Source organism: Gadus chalcogrammus, unplaced genomic scaffold (assembly GCF_026213295.1).
Source record: "Gadus chalcogrammus isolate NIFS_2021 unplaced genomic scaffold, NIFS_Gcha_1.0 GACHA029, whole genome shotgun sequence".
In the NCBI taxonomy this organism is placed as follows: Eukaryota; Metazoa; Chordata; class Actinopteri; order Gadiformes; family Gadidae; genus Gadus; species Gadus chalcogrammus.
In genome coordinates this window covers 8,809-36,679 of record NW_026613464.1, presented here as the reverse complement: position 1 = coordinate 36,679, position 27,871 = coordinate 8,809, and the positions used below count along the sequence as shown (strand labels likewise).

At 47.4% G+C, this 27,871-nt stretch overlaps 1 protein-coding gene across 1 annotated transcript; it reads right to left on the bottom strand.

The window, feature by feature from the left end:
• Positions 1–36: 36 nt before the first annotated feature.
• LOC130377980 (kinesin-1 heavy chain-like) lies at positions 37–27,524 on the bottom strand. The gene is made up of 28 exons (XM_056584922.1): positions 25,554–27,524; positions 19,569–19,655; positions 18,754–19,300; positions 17,711–17,798; positions 16,934–17,007; positions 16,336–16,440; positions 16,172–16,220; positions 15,980–16,035; positions 15,409–15,496; positions 14,932–15,056; positions 14,155–14,259; positions 12,850–12,995; positions 11,892–12,040; positions 11,434–11,633; positions 10,833–10,901; positions 9,623–9,829; positions 9,051–9,194; positions 7,988–8,173; positions 7,230–7,347; positions 6,471–6,523; positions 5,944–6,053; positions 5,572–5,673; positions 4,284–4,344; positions 3,801–3,872; positions 3,504–3,608; positions 2,403–2,619; positions 1,870–2,026; positions 37–1,208 (listed from the first exon to the last, which is right to left on the bottom strand). Exons 3-28 carry the CDS (start codon positions 18,877–18,879, stop codon positions 1,202–1,204), a joined length of 2,919 nt encoding a protein of 972 aa, XP_056440897.1. The 5' UTR covers positions 18,880–19,300; positions 19,569–19,655; positions 25,554–27,524; the 3' UTR covers positions 37–1,201.
• Between the last annotated feature and the right edge of the window lie 347 nt (positions 27,525–27,871).

Here is a 27,871-nt window from a genome sequence, read left to right as displayed (position 1 = left end):
CAATTGAACCAAATGAAACAACAACAGCAATGCTTCTCAGTAAGGCTTTATTGTTACAATAGATGAGTATAAAATGACAAAGGCAAAATGGAAGCAGTGTTGTGGAGGCACAAAGCATGAATCAGCCTCTACCCAAGACAAGACTCAGACAATACCACTCACTGTCCACCTGTTCCTAATGGTACGCTCCATTGTTGGGTTGTTAAGAGGCAGCATTGGTTTGGAAGATTGTTCAAAGTGCTTTCATTTTAACACCAAATTTAAACAAACTAAAGCTGCTACTAGACTAGCAGTCTCAGATTTTCTTCGTTTAATGAACACTTTGTTTAACTCCTACCTAGTGTCCGTGTTGTTAGTGTGGTTAAACAAATACTTTGTTCAGAAGATATGCCCCCCTAACCTTAACGTAGTAGAATAAATAGAATATGTCTTTACGGAATCAAACGATCAATACTGATCAACAATCATTTATTCTTTCCAACCCGCTCCAAGATGTGTGTGTTAACAGAGGACGTCTGAACTGCCTGAGAAAGATAAGCAGACTCTTGTACGAACACAAAGTTAGTACGAGGTGAGGTCGTCTTGCAGGACAACAGCAGAACCGACCATTTTAACACACACACACACACACACACACACACACACACACACACACACACACACACACACACACACACACACACACACACACACACACACACACACACACACACACACACACACAGAGTGGTCTGGATGATAGGGTTGGGGTCAGGGTTAAGGTCAGAGGTCAGGCACTATAGCCCCCTGCTGTGAGTGTTGCACCACTCTGCTGAGGTGTGGGGTAACAGTGCAGCTCAGCCAATCAGCTGTATTGATCTGACTTCACGTTTGGTAAGGAACAGATCCAATCACTTAGTGGTATTCTGTTGAACATAATAGGCAATACTGTACACACACACACACACACACTATTAGTTCAATAAGTTTGCATGATCATATTTCAAGGCAGTCATGTGATCTTTGGATGGGCTGAGAGTTAGAAACCATAAATAGGCACAAAATAAGCCCCTCCCCCCTCCCGAAGTCTTGAATCAATATACACCATGTATACACTGAGGGGGCGGGTCCGAGGTGAGAGTCCAGCGTTGCATTGTGGATGACGTAGTTCATAGCTATCTGGCTGACCTTTGCTTCTGGCTCCGACCGGCAGCCTCTCTCCTCAGCAGCTGAAAACACCAGGAGAAGAGGAGAGGAGGCGAGAGGAGAGGAGACAAGAGGAGAGGGAACAAGGAGAGGAGTCAAGAGGAGAGGAGACAAGAGGAGAGGAAACAAGGAGAGGAAACAAGAGGAGAGGAGACACAAGAGGTGAGGAGACAGAGGAGAGGAGACAGAGGAGGAGAGGAGACAAGAGGAGAGGAGACACAAGAGGTGAGGAGACAGAGGAGAGGAGACAGAAGAGGAGAGGAAATAAGAGGAGAGGAAACAAGAGGAGAGGAAACAGGAAGAGAGGAGACAGAAGAGGAGAGTAGAAGAGAAGAGGAGAGGAGAGGACAAGAGGAGACGAAGTGGAAGAGGAGAGGTGGAGAGGAGACACAAGAGCAGGAATCAAAAGACTGGAAGGAAATCAGTGGAACACCTTGCAGCTCAATAGCACCTGATCACACTGCAGGGGGGGGGGGGTCTGTGTGCTTCCTAAGGGGCCCCTAGTGACAATGGGGGTGCATTGGGGTCCCGTGCATTCCTAAAGGGCCCCTTGGTGACAGTGGGGGTGCAGGGGGGTCCCCGTGTGCCACCTGAAGGGCCCCTAGTGACAGGAGAGGCCTGTGTGCTTTAAGAGCCCAGAGAGACAGTAGTGGGGGGGTGTGTGTGGGGGGGGGGGTTACACACTCGTAGGAGTAGCTGCTCTTGTCCTGCTGGGCGGGGGTCCCTCCGGCCCCTCCACCCCGGAGCCCGGCGGGCTGGGGGGTCTGCACGCTGTTGGGGCGCACCACGGCGGGGTTGGCGGGGGGGGCCCCGGGCTGCTGGCCCGGCCGGATGGGCTTAGCTGGGGGGGGGGGGGGGGGGGAGAGAAGAAGTCACACTTATTAGAGAAACATTCAACGAGTGTGTGTGTGTGTGTGTGTGTGTGTGTGTGTGTGTGTGTGTGTGTGTGTGTGTGTGTGTGTGTGTGTGTGTGTGTGTGTGTGTGTGTGTGTGTGTGTGTGTGTGTGTGTGTGTGTGTGTGTGTGTGTGTGTGTGTGTGCGCGCGCGTGTGCATGCATAACTGTATTTGTATGTATATATACATATATACCTGTGTAGATGCATACATGTGTGTGTAGATATGCGTGCGTGTGTGTGTGTGTATATGTGTGTGTAGATATGCGTGTGTGTGTAGATATGCGTGTGTGTGCCTATGTGCGTGCCCCCCGCCGGCCCACCTATCTGCGCGGCGGTGCGCCAGCGGCTCATGTTCTTGGAGCGCACCGCCTCCTTGATGCGGTCCACCTCCTGCTGGTAGCGCTTGCGGTCGCGGCCGGCCACTTCGCGCGCCTCCTTCAGGGCCAGCTCCAGAGCCTTGACGCGCTCCACCGTCGCACGCAGACGCTTCTCCATCTTGGGGATCTCACTGCGCAGGTCAGCGTTGTCCCGCACCAGCTGGGGGGAGGAAAGGTGTGGGGGGAGGAGGGGGGAGGAGAAGAGGGAGGGGGAGGGGGGAGGAGAAGAGGGAGGGGGAGGAGAGGGAGGAGGGGGGGAGGGGAGGAGAAGGAGAAGGAGAAGGAGGAGAGGGAGGGGGAGAGGGAGGGGGAGGGGGAGGGGGAGGAGGAGGAGAAGGAGGATGGGGGAGGAGAAGAGGGAGGGGGAGGAAGAGGAGAAGGAGGAGGAGAGGTTGACTCATCAAATATTCTCCATGTGGATCTCCTGATGACCTAGCCTGGCTCCGCCCGCCTAAGTACTTCCGCTCAATTTTCATTTCCCTTCAGCACTACGTCTGGGTTTGCGGTATATTCCTGGAATTTTCTCCATAAAAATGTTGTGCGTCCATTCAGCGAACAGAGGGAGTGGCTGAGGACAATGACGTTAAAGTCAGCTCTCGTTGACGGACATCTTCACGCAGCACGGTGTTTGGTTCGTTTACAGCCTGCGCGCAACGTGATTCCCTGCCAAACGTCAGCGATTGGTTATGGCAGATCCAGAGTGGCAATGGGCAGATCCAATAGTGTTAAGCTTCAACAGACAGACCCGCCTTCAAGTGAGTTAACGTTAGTCAATGGAGTGGGTCCAGACTCTATGTGCAAATGAAATGAAGTACGAGCGCCTGGTAGGACCAGGCTACTGATGACCCGCTATGAAGACTGACTACCCTCCTGCTAGCTGGGCAGGGTGGCTGGAGTCTGAAGCCCTGGACCTGCTCTGAGGACCTGGACCTGATCTGTGGACCAGTACCCCTTCTATAGACCAGTACCTGCTCTATGAACCAGTACCCCTTCTATAGACCAGTACCCCTTCTATAGACCAGTACCCCTTCTATAGACCAGTACCTGCTTGTGGACCCTGGTGAGCTGCTCCAGGTTGCTCTCCAGGAAGGCGATCTTCTGTTTCTGCATGGCGCTGCCTCCCGTATCATCAGAGTCAGTGTCCGCGTTCTGCACACACACACACACACACACACACACACACACACACACACACACACACCTTAAATAATATCAAATTAATTAAATCCCCCTCTTTCATCGGACAGATGTACTTGTATTAGAAGTGGCTTTGGATAGAAGCGTCGGCTAAATGCCCTCAATGTAAAAGTAGACGTCCCCCCAGGGGTGCATCTCCCTCACCCTCTTCACCCTGGTGTTCAGGTCCTGGACAAACAGCCGTCTGAGGTTGTGGAGCGTCTGAAGCTCTCTGGCCTGGTGGAGAGAGATGGACGTTGACATGAGGTACACAGACACACACATCTATATACACACAAACACACACACACACACACATCTATATATACACAAACAGGCACATCTATATACACACAAACACTCACACACAGATGACCACACACACACACACACACACACACACACACACACACACACACACACACACACACACACACACACACACACACACACACACACACACACACACACACACACACACACACACACACACACATAGAAATACAGATGGGCAAACTATGTATATTTTTCATGTAAATCATAATTGTGTCTTGCTACATGATGCAAACCCGATCCAAAGCAGAACCGTGCGTCACCCTAAGGGTGAGACCAGTGAGCGGCCATCTTGGACCGCAGCCAACAGCTCACCACCGTCTCCTCCAGCCCCTTCAGGTCCTGCCTGGCCTGCTCCCGGCGGTCCTGAATGCCCCTGGGAACGGACAACACGGCCGTCAGAGCAACCGGCAAACACCGCCATCTGCTGGACGGTGGCGGTACTACACCCACATGTTGAACGCGTCATCAGACAGGCGAGGCGCTGTTCGACTCGGCTCACTTGTTCCCTCCTTCCTTGTTACCTATTCAAGGTGAACACTATACAGCAAGTATAAGGGGAATCTGTAGACTTGTTATAAACCGGATATCTAAGGGCCTGTAGTGGTACGGTACCTAGGCCAGCAGAAACAAGGTTTCATAATTGAGCCGTCTAAAATGTCAACGCATGCTTCTAATTTGCATAATGAGATGCATAATCAGATGGAACATTAAAGGCACTTAATAGTGCACTATAAACTGAGCCTGAGTGGACCGATTTAAACGCAGACAGGTTCAAATAGTTTGAAATAATGGACAGTAACAGCATTCCCCATTCTAGCTGTAGTGTAAAAATAAATAAAGTTTTATGTATCCATTAAGTATACTTAAATTCAAATTCAGACAAATTAACCAAGGACTGTTGCAGACTGGAGAGGGTTGCAGCGCCAATATGGGAGGAAGAAAGCTAAGAAGCTAGGTAGCTACGCTACGTTAGCTCCTGCAGCACCACTATGACCTAGCTTCTAGGGGAGGAAGCTACGCTACGTTAGGAGAAGCTACGCTACTTTAGCTCCTGCAGCACCACTAGGCCTGTCCCAGGTTCTAGGGGAGGAAGCTACGCTACGTTAGGAGAAGCTACGCTACTTTAGCTCCTGCAGCACCACTAGGCCTGTCCCAGGTTCTAGGGGAGGAAGCTACGCTAAGTTAGGAGAAGCTACGCTACTTTAGCTCCTGCAGCACCACTAGGCCTGTCCCAGGTTCTAGGGGAGGAAGCTACGCTACGTTACGTTAGGAGAAGCTATGCTACTTTAGCTCCTGCAGCACCACTAGGCTTTCCCAGGTTCTAGGGGAGGAAGCTACGCTACGTTAGGAGAAGCTACGCTACTTTAGCTCCTGCAGCACCACTAGGCCTGTCCCAGGTTCTAGGGGAGGAAGCTACGCTACGTAAGGAGAAGCTACGTTACGTTAGCTCCTGCAGCACCACTAGGCCTGTCCCAGGTTCTAGGGGAGGAAGCTACGCTACGTTAGGAGAAGCTACGTTACGTTAGCTCCTGCAGCACCACTAGGCCTGTCCCAGGTTCTAGGGGAGGAAGCTACGCTACGTTAGGAGAAGCTACGTTACGTTAGCTCCTGCAGCTTGCGGTTCCTCTCCTGGTCCGCAGTCTTGAGCTTCTCGTGCTCCGCCCTCAAGCGCTCCTGCTCCAGAGAGATCTTCTGGTTCAGACTGCACACACACACACACACACACACACACACACACACACACACACACACACACACACACACACACACACACACACACACACACACACACACACACACACACACACACACACACACACACACACACAGAGTGTAACGTTGCTGCAGTGTGTTGCAGTTTAACGTATGTGCAGTGTGTTATAGTGTTACGTTGGCGCAGGGTGTTATAACGTGTTGCAGTGTGATGTTGCAGTGTGATGTTGCAGTGTGATGTTGCAGTGTGATGTCCTACTCCTGCAGCTCAGTGATCTGCTTCTCCTTGCTGTCCAGCTCGTCTCGCAGGCTGCTGATCTGCTTCTGGTGGGCCTCCCTGTGGGACATGATCTGCTTCTGCACCGCGTCCTGCGCACGCACGCACGCACGCACGCACACGCACACACACACACACACACACACACACACACACACACACACACACACACACACACACACACACACACACACACGCACGCACACGCGCACACACACACACACACACCTCAATAGTTGTAATTGTTTCGTTTTTCTTATCATTAAAGTTCAGTCAAAAAAGAGAGCTCTGGACTTCAATGTGAACCTGGACGGTACAAAGTGAAACCAGTGTAGCACAAACTAGATGTGCTGCAAGCCCCCGCTGGTGCTGCTAGCACCCACACGCTAGCCCCCACGCCCCCACCAAAGTCCCATCACCTGGGGGAGTTCTGGTGGGGGGGGTTTCAGGGAACACTGGACTTGTTTGGGGATCTCAAATCGGATCCGGCGGTCAACGTTCTACCGTACCTTGACCTCATTGGCCGACTGCATCTTCTCCTTCTCCGTGGCATGGACTTTCTCTGGTAGGGGAGGAGATGAACTGTTTCAGTACATCATAAACCACCCTGTGCCTTCGCTGTGACCACATCGACGTAACGACCTGCAGTATGGCGGCGTGCTCGTTTGGACCGACTCTGTGGCGCGATTTGAAACGTTTCCCCTCGAGCGACACAAAGGAACCGGATGAACGCCCGTGCAACGTTATTATTGGAAGAACAACACACTACTAAACGAAGAGAGTTGTAGTGACTATGAGTAACGGCCACAGGAGCAGCAAACAGAACGGCTTTTTATGTTCACGCTTACTTCAGTAAGTTGTGTCTTACTTTCTATAATAGCGATGCGCTGCTTGAATGTGTTTTTTTTCTGCAAACACTGTAATTAAAACTGAGTGAGTGAGTGAGTGAGTGAGTGAGTGAGTGAGTGAGTGAGTGAGTGAGTGAGTGAGTGAGTGAGTGAGTGAGTGAGTGAGTGAGTGAGTGAGTGAGTGAGTGAGTGAGTGAGTGAGTGAGTGAGTGAGTGAGTGAGTGAGTGAGTGAGTGAGTGAGTGAGTGGGTGGGTGGGTGAGTGAGTGAGTGAGTGAGTGAGTGAGTGAGTGAGTGAGTGAGTGAGTGAGTGAGTGAGTGAGTGAGTGAGTGAGTGAGTGAGTGAGTGAGTGAGTGAGTGAGTGAGTGAGTGAGTGAGTGAGTGAGTGAGTGGGTGAGTGAGTGAGTGAGCCGGACTCACCCTGAGCGCTGATCTTCACCAGCTCCTCGTTGAGCGCGTCCACGCTCTCCTCCAGCTGCCTCTTCTTCTGCTCCAGGATCTGCACGCTCTCCGTCAGAGAGCGGATCTTCGCCTCGTACTGCGAGACCGGAGAACACGAGGCCATGTTAGGATCTACACTACAGCATGTTATTATCACACGACGGCATGTTATAGTCACACGACGCCATGTTATAATCACACTATGGCTTGTTATAATCACACTATGGCATGTTATAATCACACTACTGCATGTTATAATCACACTATGGCATGTTATAACCACACTATGGCATGTTAGAATAAGACTGAACCAGGCTAGCAGAACACCTAGCCCTGTATGTTGTGATCCAACACATCCTCATGTATCTTTCTTTATGTGACACGGACCAACATCTGGTTCAACACAGGGATGTGATAACCACGGCAACCAGGGTCATAGCCACTCCGGTTTGATTCCAACCTGCCACTCATCAGTTCCCCTCTTCCTCAACCCGCCCTCCTGTCTGTAACGGCATTAAAAGCCCAATTGAAAATGAAAACCTTTAATGTCTATTAGTCGCACAGAACTGGCAGCTTAACACATCTACAATGATTAGGGAGTCCCACGATGTCTAAAGCAAGTCCACATTAAGTTATTCTGTTTCTTAACATTTAAAGCCCATTTAAAGACGTTTGTTTACATTAAACCGGCTAATGTCCATGGGCCGGACAGTGGGAGGTCAGAGGTCAGGGGTCACCTGGGAGGTGAGCAGCTGGCAGGCGGCCAGCTCCTTCTCGGTCTCGGCCAGCCGCTGGTCGCTCTCGGCCCGGGCGCCCTCCAGCTGGCGGCTGCGGCGCACCGTGCTCTTCACCTCCGACTTCATCTTGCTGATGTAGAGACGGGCCACCGTGAACTCCTCGTCGATCACGCCGGTGCTCTCCTGCTGCTGACCGTCCACACGCAGAGGAACATCAAACAGAACCATAACATAATCCAGAGGTATCACACAGAACCATAACATAATCCAGAGGTATCACACAGAACCACAACATAATCCAGAGGTATCACACAGAACCACAACATAATCCAGAGGTATCACACAGAACCATAACATAATCCAGAGGTATCACACAGAACCACAACATAATCCAGAGATATCATACGTAACCATAACATAGTCCAGAGGTATCACACAGAACCATAACATAGTCCAGAGGTATCACACGTAACCATAACATAATCCAGAGATATCATACGTAACCATAACATAGTCCAGAGATATCACTCAGAACCATAACATAATCCAGAGATATCGTACATAACCATAACATAATCCAGAGATATCGCACATTACCATAACATAATCCAATAATCCGGAGATATCACACATAACCATAACATAATCCAGAGTTATCATACATGACCATAACATAATCCAGAGATATCATACATAACGTTTGGTTAAGGGCTCTCTTGTTCCTGACATTGAACCATGGAGAGATATCGTACATAACCATAACATAATTCAGAGATATCATACGTAACTTGTTGACATTTGCTGACACTGACACATTGAGAGATATCGTAGATAATATATCATACATAACGTTTGTTTAAGGCCTCTCTTCCTGCTGACCATCGACACGTCCAGAAATATCACACATAAGGTTTGTTAAGGTGTCTCACACAAGGAGAAACACCTCGGTCATACTTAACGTTTGTTTAGGTGTCCCACACATGGAGAAACACATCCGCATACTCAACGTTTGTTTAGGCGTCTCACACTTGGAGAAGCACGCTAGTAGCACTGAACCCCCCACCTTGATCTCCTTGGTGCCCATGGCGCTGCCGATCTCGGCCAGGTCTTTGAGGAGCGACGACATCATCTCCGTCACCCTCTTCTTCTGGTGGTTGGTCATCTCCTTCAGCTTCTGGAGCTCCGTGTCGATGGAGGCAAGGGAGCTCTGGAGGAGGGGAACGGGGACACACCAGATGGGACCAGTTCAGGTAACCAACATTATATACAACTGTGAACCGTATTCAAACGCTATCCTCACTATGTTACACGTTACACTGACATTATGTGTTTAAATCTAAAGAATACATGCTAGATAAAATAAATCCATTATATACTGCCTATATAATTATAGTTTGCACTTTACAATAAGTTAGGACAGATGGACAGACAATTATTGTACATTATTATAAAGCTTTAGCGAAATAATACTCAGAAGGGAACAACCCCGTCAAAGACTTAAATGACGTAAATAACTAAATAACTAATAACTTTTCATCCCGATGTTGAACGCCGAATGTTTTTCAGACGGTTATCCTACACCACTATCTCCTCCCCTCCTCCCCTCCTCCCCTCCTCCACTCCTCCTCCACCCACCGACTTCTGGTTGAGCTCCTCGCTGAGGGCCTCAAACTCCTGCGCCTTGTCCTCCACCTCCTGGCTCTTCTGGTCGTAGTTGACGGCCAGCTCCTCCAGCGCCTGCAGCACCTCCTTCACCTCCTCCTTGGACGCCTCGTTCTCCGAGAGCAGCCGGTTCAGCTCCGTCTGGAGCTTGTCGTGGTCGCGGTGCGAGGAGGCCAGCAGCTGAGGAGACAGCGGGACCGGGGGGGGGGGGACTTAGGGACTACTGGGGAGGGCTTATGGTGGAAACAGGCGTACCATGAAGAGTCCATGAAGACCAGGACGTCTGTACCAGGAGAAGCCTATCAGCTGAGGAGGTCCCAGGACCAGAGGAGGACGAAGGAACTACTGAGGAGGGCTAATGGAGGGACCAGGCGTACCATGAAGAGTCTGTCTGATGAAGAGTCTGTCTGATGAAGAGTCCGTCTGATGAAGAGTCTGTCTGATGAAGGGTCTGTCTGATGAAGTATGTCTGATGATGAAGGGTCTGTCTGCTGAAGAGTCTGTCGGATGAAGGGTCTGTCTGATGAAGGGTCTGTCTGATGAAGGGTGTCTGATGAAGGGTCTGTCTGATGAAGAGTCTGTCTGATGAAGAGTCTGTCTGATGAAGAGTCCGTCTGATGAAGAGTCTGTCGGATGAAGGGTCTGTCTGATGAAGGGTCTGTCTGATGAAGGGTCTGTCTGATGAAGGGTCTGTCTGATGAAGAGTCAACTGATGAAGAGTATCTGATGAAGAGTGTATCTGATGAAGAGTCTGTCCGTTCTCTGTCTGATGAAGGGTCTGTCTAATGAAGGGTGTATCAGATGAAGTATCTGCTGAAGAATCAAACTGATGAAGAGTGTCTTAATGAAGAGTCTAACTGATGAAGAGTGTCTGATGAAGACTAACTGATGAAGAGTCTGTCTGGTAAGGAGTAACTGATGTGGAGTCTATCTAATATCTATCAGATGAAGAGTTTATCTGATGAAGGGTATGTCTGATGAAGAATCTAACTGATGAAGAGTCAGAGCCAGCGTGCCCACCTCCCAGGTCTAAAGGTGAGTGGTTACGGTCCGACCCATGAACACAGCACCAAGGGCCGGGTAGGGGAATGCAGTGTGTGTGTGTGTGTGTGTGTGTGTGTGTGTGTGTGTGTGTGTGTGTGTGTGTGTGTGTGTGTGTGTGTGTTTGTGTGTGTGTGTGTACCTCCTCTTGGTCCTGCATCTGTTGGTTCAGCTTCTCCAACAGCTGGCTCTGCTGGTCGATCTCATCGTCCTGCAGCGAGAGGGAGGGGAGGAGGGGGGGGAGTGGGGGGGAGAGGGAGGAGGGAGTGGGGGGGAGAGGGAGGAGGGGAGGGGAGGAGGGAGGGGAGGGTAGAGGAGGGCGGGAGGTTGGAGTTTAGAGAGGATAGTTAGGTAGAACACTAAAATATTCTCTGCAATATTCACGTCCATGTCCTTGAATGTTAACATATTTAATTGAATAAAAAATGAACACATTGCTCAAACTCCACCAACAGACCCAGATACAGGACGTGTGGTTCTGGTTCTGGTTCTCTGGGTAGATAAAGCACCAGATACCGGGCCTGTTACAGGTTTCTCTGGGTAGATAAAGCACCAGATACAGGGCCTGTTACAGGGTTCTCAGGGTAGATAAAGCACCAGATACAGGGCCTGTTACAGGGTTCTCAGGGTAGATAAAGCACCAGATACCGGGCCTGTTACAGGGTTCTCAGGGTAGATAAAGCACCAGATACCGGGCCTGTTACAGGGTTCTCAGGGTAGATCTTTGCCGTCCCGTCTCCCACCTTGTCGTCCATCTCCTTGTACAGCTTGCTGAGCTCCGCCCCCGACGTGCCCCCCCCCGGCCCCTGGAGCTGCACCCCGGGGGGCCCGCCCAGCGCCGGCGTGGCCGCCATCTTGTCGTGGTTCAGCACGTTCTCCACGGCCTGCACCTCCTCCTTGGCCTTCTCCTTGTCGAACTGCTCCTCCTCGGGCACGCTCTCGCCTGCAGGGGGCGACAGAGACCCGGCGTGAGACAGGAAGCCGGGCTCTGGGTGAAGCTGTACAGGTCACTCTCAGGTTGGATCGGGTGGAGTTCGGGTGGTGATCAGCGACCGTGTGTGTTTCCTGTCCTCAAGAGGTGGAGCTCGTTCTCCAGCCAGGTGACGGTATTCTTCAGGGTGGTGTTCTTACCTGTCTTTCAGCGTCCGAGCCATCTCTCCACCAGGTGGCGGTGTTCGCCACCAGGTGGCGGTGTCCTTACCCGTCCTCCAGCGTTGGAGCTCGCTCTCCAGCGTGTCGACGGTGTTCTTCAGGGTCTTGTTCTTCTCCTTCTCCTTCTCCCACTTCTTCTTCCACTGCTCCGCCGTCAGCTCCACGTTCAGCGTCACGCTGTTCTTGATGGTCTTGGCCCTGCGGACCATCAAGTGAGTGAGGCAGCTCACTCACCCTTTCATCACCTCACCCCTTCCCCGCCTTGGGTGTACCGTGATGCACCTCACCCCTTCTTCATCACCTCACCCCTTCATACCGGGGGGCGCTTTATCCCTTCAACCCCTCACCCCTTCAACCCCTCACCACCGTCGATAGAGGAACTTCGCCCCTTCATACCGGGAGGCACCTCATCCCATCACCACACACCGTTATGCACCTCACCCATTCATACCATGAGGGCCCTCACCCCTTCATCAATGTGAGGCACCTCACCTATTCATTACAGACCATGAGACACCTCACCCCTTCATACCACGGTACACCCCACCCCTTCACCACCTTGATGCACATCACCCCTTCACCACACACCATGAGGCACCTCACCCCTTCACCACACCGTGAGGCCCTCACCCCCTCATCACAGTGGGTGTACCTTGATGCACCTCCCCGAGTTTGTGTGTACATGCATGCGTGCGTCTGTGTATGCGTGCATGTGATCGTGTGTGTGTGTGTGTGTGTGTGTGTGTGTGTGTGTGTGTGTGTGTGTGTGTGTGTGTGTGTGTGTGTGTGTGTGTGTGTGTGTGTGTTAGGGTGTGTGTGTGCGCGCGTGCGGGTATGTTTGCGTTCATGTGTGTGTTAGGGTGTCTCTGTGTCTGTGTCCATGTTTGCGTGCAACCGTGTGTGTGCGTGTGTGTGTGTGTGTGTGTCAGGGTGTCTCTGTGTCTGTGTCCATGTTTGCGTGCAGCGTGCGTGTGCGTGTGTGTGTGCGTGTGCATGCGTGTGCGTACCTCTGTCCAAACAGCAGCGTGGACTTGGTCTCGGCCTCGTTGTAGGCGGAGGGCGAACAGCAGATGACCATGGTGGTCCGGCAGTTCCCCCCCAGGGAGTCCTGCAGGATCCGGGTCATCTTACTGTCCCGGTACGGGATGTAGTTCTGGGAGGGCGGGAGCCGGGTGGAGAGGCTCAGTGTGCTGAGAGCACCAGAGGAACCATAGAAGAACCATAGAAGAACCATAGAGCCATAGAAGAACCAGAGAAGAGCCAGAGAGCCATAGAAGAACCAGAGAGCCATAGAAGAACAATAGAGCCATAGAAGAACCAGAGAAGAACCAGAGAGCCATAGAAGAACCATAGAAGAACCAGCGAGCCATAGAAGAACCAGAGAGCCATAGAAGAACCAGAGAGCCATAGAAGAACCAGAGAAGAGCCATAGAAGAACCAGAGAAGAGCCAGAGAGCCATAGAAGAACCAGAGAGCCATAGAAGAACCATAGAGCCATAGAAGAACCAGAGAAGAACCAGAGAGCCATAGAAGAACCATAGAAGAACCAGAGAGCCATAGAAGAACCAGAGAGCCATAGAAGAACCAGAGAGCCATAGAAGAACCAGAGAAGAGCCATAGAAGAACCAGAGAAGAGCCATAGAAGAACCAGAGAAGAACCAGAGAGCCATAGAAGAACCAGAGAGCCATAGAAGAACCATAGAGCCATAGAAGAACCATGGAGCCATAGAAGAACCAGAGAAGAACCAGAGAGCCATAGAAGAACCAGAGAGCCATAGAAGAACCAGAGAGCCATAGAAGAACCATGGAGCCATAGAAGAACCAGAGAGCCATAGAATAACCATAGAGCCATAGAATAACCATAGAGCCACAGAAGAACCATAGTGCCATAGAAGAACCAGAGAGCCATAGAAGAACCATAGAGCCATAGAAGAACCATAGAGCCATAGAAGAACCAGAGAGCAATAGAAGAACCAGAGCTATAGAAGAACCAGAGAACCATAGAAGAACCATAGAAGAACCAGAGAGCCATAGATGAACCGGAGAAGAACCATAGAGCTATACTGTAGAAGAAGCATAGAGCCATAGAAGAACCACAGAGCCATAGAAAATAACCATAGAGGCATAGAAGAACCAGGGAGCCATAGAGGAAATATAGAAGAACCATAGAGGCATAAAATAAATATAGAAGAACCATAGAGGCATAAAATAAATATAGAAGAACCATAGAGGCATAAAAGAACCGTAGAAGAGCGATAGAGGAACCGTAGAAGAGCCACAGAGGAACACAGAGGAGACAGGCTGAACCTCACCGAGCCCTCGGCCAGGGCCGAGATCACGATCCCCAACGCCGAGAGCGACTTGTTGATCATCTTGGCTTCGTCCAACACCGTGCCCTCCGCACCCGTTTTACCTATCTGACACACACACACACACACACACACACACACACACACACACACACACACACACACACACACACACACACACACACACACACACACACACACACACACACACACACACACACACACACACACACACACACTTAACAGTAGGGGGGGGGGGGCAGCAGAAGATAGAAGTCTCTCCAGCAGACCCTCACTCTAACAGCACTACGGCAGACATTCTGTTAATCAACACTGTCCTACTGGTTCCTTCCCAACACATTTATTTCAAGCACAGGACTTACGACGAGCCAAACCAGTATGCTTAATCCTTTATTATTAAATACTGCTATCTTGATTCATTCTGGTTTTATCTATTCACCCAAGCCTACTCCCTTTAAGTCAGTTGCATTCTTGGGACTAGAATGAACACACAGTTTTTCTCTTGTACACTGTGTCATTATGTTGTTGTTGTTTTTTTTTTTGTTGTTTGCTACTATGGATGTTTGATTTTGTAAGGTGACCTTGAGTGTCAAGAAAGGCGCCCATAAATAAAATGCATTATTATTATTATTATCTTGACGTTTTGAACACCACTTTGATGACAGTAAGTTTCAAGGAGCAAGACACTTCTGCTGACATATTCAGCCCAATGCATTGACATACACATACACACAAACAGAGCATTGAAAGGGATTCTACTTTTTCACTGCCGGCCAGGTCCACCAGGTAGAGCTTGCCGGTGAGTTTCTGGCCTGTCTGGGCGTTCTCCTGCTTGATGTTGATCTGGAAGATACTGTGGCTTCTGGAGCTGTGCTCGTTCATGTCTGAGGAACCACACACACACACACACACACACACACACACACACACACACACACACACACACACACACACACACACACACACACACACACACACACACACACACACACACACACACACACACACACACGTTGTTTTGTCAAAGTACAAAGTGTGCAGGCAGTTAAAGAATAGAAGAGCTCTCAATTGTGTGTGTCTGTGCATGCTGATTGTATACGCATGTGTTCATGTGTGTACGTGTTCTTTTGTGTGTGTTTGTGTGTGTGCCTGGGGGCCGTGCTGGTGGTCAGGGGACCCGGTGAGGCTGAACCCATGAGCGGCGGGCCCACTGAGGGCCCCAGTGTCTCTCCTCACTTGTGACGGCCACGCTGCGGTTATTTTTGCCTTCGTCTATCGCGTCCATGACCTCCTCCGGGCTGCACACGAACCGCTCCGACGCGCCCTGCCAACGCACGCACACACGCACGCACGCACAAACACACACACACACACAAAGTGTATCCCCCAGTGTAAGGGGCAAATAAACTCCAAAGAGATCGAGCATACACACCCACACACACGTTGTTGTTGGTTCTTAGTGTTTTTAAAGAGATACGGAGACATTAAGACGTGTATTCTTCCCTCCAGTGTAAGGAGCAACTAAACTCTGAAAAGATCACACACACACACACACACACACACACACACACACACACACACACACACACACACACACACACACACACACACACACACACACACACACACACACACACACACACACACAGGAGGAGAACACATGACTCTTGAAGAGGGGACTCTTCCTCAAGGCCCACGGCGGGACCGTCTCATTCCTCTGGGTGGGGGGGGGTCACAGACACGGACCGTCTCATTCCTCTGATTAGGGGGGGGGGGGGGTCACAGACACAGTCCCACAGGGGCTCACCTTCACGTAAGGCACTCGGTTTTTGTCCTCATGCACGGAGAGGTTGGTCTTCGACACTGTGGGGCGACGGAGAAGAATGTAGAAACCATGTATTCAACGCGTCATTCGTTTCCTTTTACTCCCTGCATCAGATCAACATCAGTGTCTAGAAATCATCACATCTATACGTCAAAAAGGCTCATCAATACGTACCATCCATGAGGTCCCTGATTTTATCCAAATAGATCTCAAAATACGACACCTGCCGAAAAAGGCCTCATTAGGCCTCATTTGCCCGACATTAATTTGAGAAAATATTCCAGTTCATCAGCTCCTTGGGGGGGGGGGGGGGGGGGGGGGGGGGGGGGGGGGCTTACTTTGACGTGGGACTCCAGGTTCTCGTCCATGGAGTAGATGTAGTTGAAGATGTCCTGGACGATGCGGGGGATGACGCCCATCATGTCCGTGTCGTGGAGGACGCCCTTAGGCACAAAGTTCTGCTGGGTCAGGACCAGGGCTCAACCATTTGGAGAAATTATCGGATTGCGATCATTCCGACCAATATTGCGATTTGGCACGTGATTTTTCTTTTTAATGTTCCTTATGTTCAGTATTATTCACTTAACAAGCAATAAATCATTCTACAGTATGAGCAACACAACATTGGAAGCAGTCAACATATAAACTGCTTTTTCCTTTAAGACAGGCCTATGTATGCCGAGATGAATTGATGACATCTATATTTTACTATTGAATTGTAAAAGAAAAACAAAAAGAATATTGCTGATCTCCAGTCAGTAACAAATCCACCAAAAAGAAGAAATTAACATAAACCATATATATATATTTTTTTTTCATCACAGCCATGGCAATGTCGGTTTAAATTCGATCGATGGTTCCGGCCTAGTCAGGACGCTCTGGTCGGGGTCTCGGCTGGAGCAGGGCCCCCTGACGACGCCCCCTGACGACGCTCACCTCCATGGTGTGCGTCTTGCCCGAGGCGGTCTGGCCGTAGGCGAAGATGGTTCCGTTGTAGCCGTCCAGCACGTCTGCCCAGCGTGGAGGGAGTCACAGTACAACCATTTAATGTTAATGATAATACATCAAAAGGCTCTTGAGGGATGGGAGTCTATTCAGAATTAGAAGAGAAATATTGATTCAGAATCAGAAGTGGAATCGATTCAGAATCAGGAGATGAATCGATTCAGGATCATAGGAGATGAATCGATTCAGAATGTAAATGTAAATGGACTGCATTTATATAGCGCTTTTCTAACCATTGGCCACCCAAAGCGCTTTACAATATTGCCTCACATTCACCATTCACGCACACATTCACACACCGACGGCGGAGTCAACCATGCAAGGCGACAGCAGAATGATAGGAGATGAATCGATTCAGGATCAGAGCAGAGGAGATGAATCGATTCAGAATCAGAAGTGGAATCGATTCAGAATCAGTAGATGAATCGATTCAGAATTAGGAGATTAATCAATTCAGAATCAGAAGTGGAATCGGTTCAGGATCAGGAGATGAATCGATTCAGAATTAGGATATTAATCAATTCAGAATCAGTAGATGAATCGGTTCAGGATCAGTAGATGAATCGGTTCAGGATCAGTAGATGAATCGGTTCAGAATCAGTAGATGAATCGGTTCAGGATCAGGAGATGAATCGGTTCAGAATCAGGAGATGAATCGGTTCAGGATCAGGAGATGAATCGGTTCCTTCCCCTTACAGGACAGCTCACCTTTGACGATCTGCTGAGCGACAGCATTGTAGAACTGCTCCTGAGTGGTGTTGGACTGGAACACGCGGTCAAAGTAATACGGTTTGCCCTGCGGAGAGACACAGTCCAATGTACACATTTACTGTACGTTGTACGTCCTTGCACTTAAAAATAGCACATAGCATTGTCTAGCATCTTATCCGAGCTATCTTTGTTTGAAAAGGGGGAATGGGCTAGCTTCCACAAGGTCCACCATGAGGCCTTCCTATTGGCTGTAGAGGGGAGAGTGGATCATAGAACCGTCCTCCATTATGAGAGGACGAGTGAAGAGGAGGTTTGATCGCCTTAACACTCGCTGGACTGAGTCTGTCTCAAATAAAACAACTCCTTTAGTCCCGTGAAGCACCACACCCAAATGAAAGTCTGATCATACCACACGCAGTACAAACACTAGTACTACTAATACAAACCCACCTAATTAACACACACACACACACACACACACACACACACACACACACACACACACACACACACACACACACACCCACACACACACACACACACACACACACACACACACACACACGTTGGGTAAAAATGAAGTTAAGATTGAGTATATCATGGATTTCAGTTTAGTCATCCTAGCCTTAACCAGTATAAATGAGTGGCCTGCTCATCCCAGTCGAGGACTGGGATGACTTGAAATAATCTCACATCCAAAAAGGAGCCAACATGATGAGTTTCGGATTCTATTCTATGGGTCACTTAAACTTGGCTATGAAATACATTTTAACAGACCACTTTTGTCGCTAGCTAAACTCGCAATAAGAGAAAATGAACGCAAAGGATTTAAAATTGTATTGTCGTGCTCTCCAGCTCCACCACCTCCCGGGTCCAGAGGGTCCAGAGAGCCTACCGGGTCCAGAGCCTACAGGGTTCAGAGCCCACCACCACACACCTCGCTGTGCCACAACACTCTCTCCTCCGGGAGTTCCCCTCCTACCTACTAGCCTCTTCGGGGTCAGAGTGGGAACCAGACGGTGGGGCACCTGCCTACGTACCGTGATCAACACGCAGTCCTCCCCCTGGAACTTGGGGATGTACGAGTCTCCGCGGGCCACCTCCGACTTGTTCAGCGGTCTGAAGCGGCACATCACCTTGATGGTGCACTCCGCGGGGTTCGCCATCCTCACGGCCGGGCACGCCTAGCGGGGCCTGGCGGTCCGGGGCCTGGCGGTCCGGGTCCTGACAGGTCCGAGGTCCACGGAGACCGGGAGGGCGCGGCGTGGAGGGGACGGGACGGGAAGCCGCTGCTGTGCTGCTGCTGCTTAATCCAGTTAAACTCCTAACGGCTTTAAAAAAGTAGTGGAAGTGATGAGACCAGGCAACGTCCCGCTGGGTGACGGGGTGGTCCTCGGTAGTCCAAGGATGTCCTCCTCGGCGGTCCTGCAGCAGGGTGGCATTCAGCGTCTCGAGCCTCGAAGCTCCAGAGGTCTGAGCGTCCGGCAGATGACGTAGGGCGGAGGATGACGTAGGCATCGGCAAACAACGCGCCGACGGTGATGGGAGAACAATCGTCTGCTGTCTCCACGACAATTGGAAATGAAACTAGACGTGAAAATGCAAAAATGATAAATTGTAAAATCTTTAAAAACACTTTCACAGCTGTTTGTGTAGGCATTGAATGCGCAGTTATCATTACACGGACGGGAGCACATGGGAAAGTTATTTTAGGTCTACATTTTTATCATATGTTAATATAGAACCTGCGGTTTCAGTCAAATACAGCTGAACTCTTATCAATCGCACCTGCAGGTTTCAACGTAGAATCTATTCATCTTGAGATTCTTCCCAATTCTTCATATTTTTAAAGCACCTCATGTGTTCACTGTACGCCCGTGGAGACGTCCTGATTTGGACAACGGCTCCCCCTGCTGTCCGCCACAGGAACCTTCCATCCACTCTGAAACAGGAATACATTCTAGTGACACACGCACAGTCCTTCTTGTTCTCCTCCTTTCCCTTCTTCATCCCTTCTTCATCTTCTTCTTCCTCACTTAACTGTAACACTGACTGGATTCAACCATTTCAAACTTCATCAGACCAGTAGTTCAGCTATTCTATATTTGATCTCAAATGTATTCAAACTCAGATTAGCTATTTGTTTAACTCTTGTAACTTATTGGTTTCCAAACATGTGACATTTTTTAAATGGTGTGCAACATAATTGTTTACTTTTGTACTCTGTTCGAATCCCTTCACTTGATTTACGCCATTTAACATGAGGAAAAACTTGGTGACACGGTCAGCCACGGACGAGGAGGTCACCAAACGCCATCGGGTGGTGCAACCTAATGGCGAGGAGACGCGTCCCTCCTCCATCCACTCATCCACCCATTAATAATTAAACAATCTTTTTATTGAACTTCTTGTCGTTCACCAGTTATTCATTTCCTGATATTTTAGCTGTATATAGCGCAGCATTTCATAGCCTAATAGATAGCATTTTATGTCTGCAGCGACCTATGCCTAGACTTTGACCACAAAATGAATGTAAAGTAGCCTAGCCAACATAGACTACTTAACAAAAACAGAATAGGCTATAACCTATAATTTTCCATAAACGTAAATTTTTCTTTTTCTATTCTATTGAGTAGTGATTACTTTTGTAAATTGATGTCTTGACTTGAACCTTTTCTGTTATTGTTATGCCTATTGACAATATTGTTAGGTTAAAAATACAAGGCAATGCATATTTAATCTTATGCATATTGCGGTAGTAGCCTAGGCTAGGCCTAGTGACTTCGGAATAAATCTGTTATTTTTGAGCACTTAGATGCATCCCCCTCCAGCATACGCTTCTTCTTTATTCTGGCCTTTTCAGCCCCTCCTTTCTCCTTTCTCTTCTTGCCTTCCATGAGTGCCACAACAAGCAAGCAACCACGAACTTGCTCGCCTTCTCTGTCTGACGTGTCTTTTAGGGGTGGGAATCTCTTGGCACCTCACGATTCGATTCGATTCGATTTGATTCCGATTATGAGGTCAACGATTCGATTATGAAGCGATTATCGATGCATCTCGATGCAACAATTTCCATGCGTGATTTTCAAAAATATATAGTATTTTCCGCACTATTAGGCGCACTTAAAAGCCTTTAATTTTCTCAAAAAACAACTTGCGTTGTAACAGATTAAAGAATGACAAATATTTTTGCATCCTTTCAGTTTATATGTTGTGGTCAGGTGAGTTTTATTTCACCAAAATCTTGTATTGTTCATGATAGTTTTTAGGTATTGGGAGATTTATTTGTTGTGTAACTGCGCCCTCTATTGGATAGTGGTGGCTATATGCTGGATTTTTGCGTTCCTTTCTCAGTTTGCGTTCCACAGGATTGAGAGAGGTAGGCTACGTGTAGACAGTAGGTCTGGCCCGAATTATTCGAATATTCGAATACTCGTTCGGAAAATTTGTATTCGAAGCGTAAATCAGTATTCGGAGCTTCGTTGTTTCACGTACGTGACGTTACCAGAGCGAGGGAGGCAAACTATAAGCGACACCAAGCAGAGAAGCGAGAGAGGTGGAGGAAGAATAGATATCTTGTTTCCCTTTACTTTATAACAACATAAGCGGGATTTCGGGAGGGAAATAAATGCTTAGTTAAATGCTAACCTTAGCTTAGTTGTTTGTTTACGTTCGCTGTACAGCGCCGCGCCAATCAACTGTGACTGGCTTGCTGCAGAGCATGAGCGTCTTGGGAATACCCGGTCAATATAATGGATATAATATGGACACATAAGACAATCAATTCGGTATTTGTTATGGATTTATTGTATAAATTCCCTGAAAAGATGCACGTTCCAGAATGAATTGAAAAGCTCCCGCAAGGGCTGGGATGGCAGAGGACAGCTGACGGGGCCTAAGAAGGCGAACACACGTTCACCAAGTCGGGGAGATAGCGCCGGGCGACTTACGCCACTATTTGACAATGGATCGTGGATGCCTGGGCTGATATCAGTCTCAACTGTGGTCCGACTGAACTGCCAGGCAACAACAGCGACACTGACTCGGATAAAGACGAGAGGGAGCCGGCATGTTGGATGCCGTACTCGCTCAACTGTTCAATTCGGACACTGCAGAAGAAGAATTTGAGGGATTCGTGGACGGGGAATGAACTGAAAAAGTGAGCTTTACGTGTTATACGTAACTGAACAATGTTGAGTTATGCATTTACGTTTGAATTAGCGGTATCAGACTGTTTCTTTTACGTGTTTACAACTGAACAAGGCTGGGAGATATTGTTAATATGCACATTAACGTTTGAACATTGTTAGCATGGGAGTGAACGGAGTTGTCAGAACGCTTAATAAAGTTTGACTTCAGTATCTGCTGTTCTATGCGCCTTATAATCCGGTGCGCCCTATATATGAAAAAAGTTCTAAAATAGGCCATTCATTGAAGGTGCGCCTTATTATCCGGTGCGCCTTATAGTGCGGAAAATACGGTATACATCTGGGTTTGCTACTCAGAGTTTGCTAATCACTTCCTACTTTTGTGATGATCATTAAAGACATCAACATATGAATTAACTTATCTAATATTTCATAAGAGATAAAGCTTTTGTCACAAATATGACTTTCTATGAACAATGCAATAATCAATGCAGCTTGCATTATAGCACAATATGGAAGCATGCAAAAAATAGGTTTCAGTTTCATTTTATTTCTAATTTTTCTTTGTGTCTTTAAAGGAAAAGCTGCTCTTAAATTAGAAGTTCTTGTGTCTGGCTGTGAGTTTGTGCGCATGCTATGCGTATGCGTAGGCTGAATCGCAATCGTGTCAAGACAAATCAGATTGGCCAATACACACTGAAGATAAATTCAATAATTTTAAAATTACAAAAATTATCCCTCTCTGGCGAGAGGGTGTTGCAGCAGGCAAAAGATATATATAGATTTTTTTATTATTATTAATTTATCTGCATTGATACAGAATCGTTCTAGCGAGAATCGCGATGCATCGAAGAATCGATTATTTTTCCCACCCCTAGTGTCTCTAGGGTCATGCCATTAGACGTGGGGCCGCTCATATATCCCCCTACATTTCCGAAAATGGACTTGACCTGCAAGCTTTTTATTGGATAAACGCATTTCCCAATCCCAGGAGTCTTTGCTCCATTCTACGTCAATTCAAGAACAAAGAAATTAAAGTAAACTGTAGTTTGTATTTTTTAATTATGGCCATGAAACGTATGTAACGCCTGAATAATGAAGAATTAAATAAAGCAAAAAAAAAAAAAATTAAAAAAAAACCATTAATGAGACATAGAGAGTAAGCAAGTAGTATATATTTTGGTTGGACGTTCCCAAGATTTACATTATCTGCGTCTTGAAGTGCTGGGTAGTTGTTTCAACCAACAACAAGGCAGATCCTCAAGAATCTGCCTTGCCGTCAAGAATCTGCCTTGCCGTCATGCTCAAGAACCTGTTCTTGAGGCCGTCAATGACGGCAAGGCAGATTGCCTTGCCTGCCGTGCTCGGCAAGGCAGATTGCCTTGCCTGCCGTGCTCGGCAAGGCAGATTCCTCAAGAAAAGAATCTGCCTTGCCGTCATGCTCAAGAACCGATCTGATCGTGGCCGTGGCCAGCCCACAATGCAGTGTATATATACTAGCGCTCAATATTATCCTCCCCACCAAACCGTCCTGCCTCTCTCCTTGTGTGCGCTTCTGATCAAGTGAGTAGCCTTCTTTTATTAAACAAGAATGCTTACATTACTATTACCCTAATAGTATGTGCAGGGTATACACAGGTAGAGGAATATATAATGATGGATGCAGTATGAAATCACACAACAAAAGAAAAAGCAAACCTTATATATAACCTAGATATCCGTATCTGTTGTTTTTTTTACAAATCGGACACTTTTTTTTGTGTGTTTTTCTGACTTTTTAAATGCCCCGAAGATCAACGGAGCATCGGGCAATTGAAAAAAAAAAAAAGAATAGTCGGATCATGAAGATGTCATTAATTTTCAAACAAAATCATTCATAGACTATTTCTGTCTATGAAAACAAAAGTCTGGGCCCTATAGAAAAGCAGTCTCTCTTGATCCATGGATCTCGGTCATCTTTAAATAAATATAATTTTCTCTCGCCGATTGGCTGACTGAAGATCATTAAGGAATGGTTTACCTCCATATCTTTGGGTTCCTTTTTGGTTATCTTTGTTTTTCTGCACTTTAACTAACCAGAGTCAAAGTTTACGCTTACTTTATGAAATGTTTCGAATGGCAATTTTTTTTATCTAGGCCTACATGAATTTTTTTTTTTTTTTTGCCTCGGAAGGGCAACGTGAGTCGAGGAGGGCATATGGGCAGTTGCCCAAGCAACCTGAGCAACCCCCCTGTGAGAGTCCCTGGAATATATAATGATGGATGCAGTATGAAATAACACAACAAAAGAAAAATCAAACCTTATATATAGGCCTATCCTAGATATCCATATCTGTTTTTTTTGTGTGTGTTTTTCTGACTTTTTAATGCCCCGAAGATCAACGGAGCTTCGGGGCATTTGAAAAAAAAAAAAAAGAATAGTCGGATTATGAAGATGGCATTCATTTTACAAACAAAAACATTCATAGACTATTTCTGTCCTCTGTTTGTGGAAGCCGCACAGGGTTTTAGCACAAAAGTCTGGGCCCTATAGAAAAGCAGTCCCTCTTGATCCATGGATCTCGGTCATCTTTAAATAAATATAATCTTCTCTCGCCGATTGGCTGACTGAAGATCATTAAGGAATGGTTTACCTCCATATCTTTGGGTTCCTTTTTGGTTATCTGTGTTTTTCTGCACTTTAACTTACGGGAGTCAAAGTTTAGACTAGTCATATACAAAAATATAAAAACACTTTACACTTTACATTGAATGAAAAAACAAATGTAATACAATGTATTAAAGTGCATGAAATGTGATTGTGATACAACGAGAGGCGCAGCAGCGCCCTCCGCAGGACTGCTGAGGTACTGAGGTACGAGGAGAGGTTGGAAGTGAGCAGCAGGCTTCAGAGGAGCCGATCACACCTAAGAAAGTTTTTTGCAGACAGGCTAGAAAAGGGGCAGTAAAACAGACGCAACCAAAATGACCACCAGAGATATGGAAGGCAAACAATTCCCAAATTAGCATGTAAAGTCAACCAATGAACGTGAGAGAATTTCATTTCTTTATAAGTTTGTCTACATTTGTGTCTGAAAAAGAGTGATAATTAGGTATCAGCGGTCTGGTTCCCACCGATCCACCTGTTGCGCAGTGCTCGCTCTAACGAAAGGTTTCCCTCAGTGGCTGAATGGCTCTCCACTCCCGCCACGCAACCCCCGGAGGAGGACCTGCTGGCCGCTAGACCGCGCCGACAACGACGGTTAAGCATGGACCCGCCGCCTTCATGTACGAATCTGCATCTCCTCAATGAATAAGGATTCAACCCTTTCTGACAAACTTGACAAAGTCACTAATTCCAGTCTTCCCTACACAGTTGAAGCGGATTCCACCGGAGCGGATCCACGCGTGGATGTTTGCGTGCCGTGCACACACACACACTTACCCGGCGGCTTCGAAAGAAAAACAAATGCGTTCTTGTGTAATCTCACCTCCATGAAATGAGGAACACAGAACAATGACAATAAAAGCCATATGTCCTCTTGCGATACAACCGGGGTCCCCGCACACAAATACCCCATGCTTAATAATCATATTTCCAATCGATTAATCATAGGGAGTGAAATTAGAAATTGCGCCAGCGTTACATTGTGTTTATGTGTTAAAAAATAACATTGTTAAGAACCTCGAAGTCCGTTCTTGTGTAAACTCACCTCTATGTAACGTTGAACACTGACATAAGTAGACTCGTTTCTGATTTGCGTTTTGCGTCGTCAGGACCTTGCTGACCTCAGGGCCGGCTCCCTGAAGTAACACGATCAAACGACAGCCACGTGGTTTCATCTGGAGTTTTATTTATTATCTATCTCCACACAAAATATATCGGGTTTTACTCAGGGGACGGCATATGTAAAGGATATCACTGTATTCATGTTATGTGTTTGGTCTAGAGAGGTCAGTTGAAGACACGGGTCACATGATGACAAGAATTATGGACATTGTACATGGTGGAACAACTATGTATAGATATATCAGATAGGGCCTATATCAGATAGATATAACCAGATGTTTCCTTTGGATCAATACATTTAACAGATAGTGATAATTATAGATCTATGATGGTAGTTTACCGCTATGGATGATCAATAACTCTATAACAGATATGATAATTATAGGTCTATGATGGTATAACTCCCAATATAAACTGTTTGTTTACCTGTGTTCAAGAGATGCTTCATGGACCAACTCCAGAACTCAAGCTGGTTTACCTTGTGTCTCTGTTAGAATAAACCATGTGTTGAACATTTACCTCTCTCCGAGTCATACCTATAGCCCGACACGACCATGCCACAAAGGATAAAATCACACACACACACACACGCACGCATGAGCGCGCGCGCGCACACACACACACACACACACACACACACACACACACACACACACACACACACACACACACACACACACACACACACACTTGACTAAGTACACGGTATGAGGTAGGCCCTATAAGTTTGACTAAATCAATGCCAGCGAAATTATTTAGGCTATAAGCCCACTGTAAACACAGGAAACAACACATATAGGCCCACACACACAGCTACTAAAGATAAAAAAATTATTTGTTTTTCACTCACCGTTTGACTTCTTTACGGGAAAAGTATTAGTCCTTGTATAACGTGCGCTTCATAAATTCACCTCTTGTGACCGTTCAAGCCCACAGCAACAGTCTGGCTGGTGAAGTGCACTGCTGGAACTAAGCCTACATCGTCTTTTATCTTTGGTTTCATAATCACACATGTGGAATTGAGCCTCGGACTATTCGGCATATTGAACCGTCGGCCCAATGCGCCTCCTTTTTGACAAGTCGGACAAACGGACCTTCGGACCAATGGGTTCCGTTTTCGGAACATTGAACCGTCGGCATAGTGGCATGTCGATCTAATGGGAAATATTTCGGACCATTGAGACGTCGGAACAATGAGGCGTCGGAATTACGGCATGGCACCCATGGAATAAAGTATCATCTTTAACGTTTAATTAGATGTCAACTAGCCTGTCAACGGCTAACTTCCAACTCACCTCAACCTCGTATACTTTCTTTTTCTGTGATGCCTGGACGCTACCCTTTATAACTCCCAGAGGCAAAACGGCTACACTGACCACTCTGTTGGAGTGAAACGAATTCAACCCTTTCTTTACTCTTTCAGGTGTCTCACTGAAGAAAGAAGTAATCGTAAAAAGGTTCACTGGTTCAGCCATCGTTGTTTGTTTTGATGTTCGACGGAGCGGTTGGACCCGGAAGTTTTATTATAGTGCCCCACTCCGCCCCTGCAACCAGGTATGTGCGGAGTGGATCCGAATCGCACACCTACCTCCGCTGCCTGCCCTGCATTGGCCGGCCCACAATGCTTGTGTAGCCTATATATAGGCCTAGGCCTACAAGCGCTCAATATTATCCTCACCACCAAAGCGTCCTGCCTCTCTCCTTGTGTGCGCTTCTGATCAAGTGAGTAGCCTTCTTTTATTAAACAAGAATGCTTGCATTAATATTACACTAATAGTATGTGCAGGGTATGTACACAGGTAGAGGAATATATAATGATGGATGCAGTATGAAATCACACAACAAAAGAAAAATCAAACCTAATATATAACCTAGATATCCGTATCTGTTTTTTTTTTTTTTACAAATCTGACACTTTTTTTTGTGTGTTTTTCTGACTTTTTAAATGCCCCGAAGATCAACGGAGCTTCGGGGCAATTGAAAAAAAAAAAAGAATAGTCGGATTATGAAGATGTCATTCATTTTCAAACAAAATCATTCATAGACTATTTCTGTCCTCTGTTTGTGGAAGCCGCACAGGGTTTTAGCACAAAAGTCTGGGCCCTATAGAAAAGCAGTCTCTCTTGATCCATGGATCTATGTCATCTTTAAATAAATATAATTTTCTCTCGCCGATTGGCTGACTGAAGATCATTAAGGAATGTTTTGTCCTCCATATCTTTGGGTTCCTTTATGGTTATC

Coding starts and splice junctions, on each gene's coding strand:
- LOC130377980 (XM_056584922.1), bottom strand. CDS start 18,879: ATGGCGAACCCCGCGGAGTGCACCATCAAGGTGATGTGCCGCTTCAGA. Junction 15,497..15,979: donor ACCGAGTGCCTTACGTGAAG/GTGAGCCCCTGT, acceptor GTGCGTTGGCAG/GGCGCGTCGGAGCGGTTCGT. Junction 7,348..7,987: donor GCCAGCTGCTCACCTCCCAG/GTGACCCCTGAC, acceptor CCGGTCTCGCAG/TACGAGGCGAAGATCCGCTC.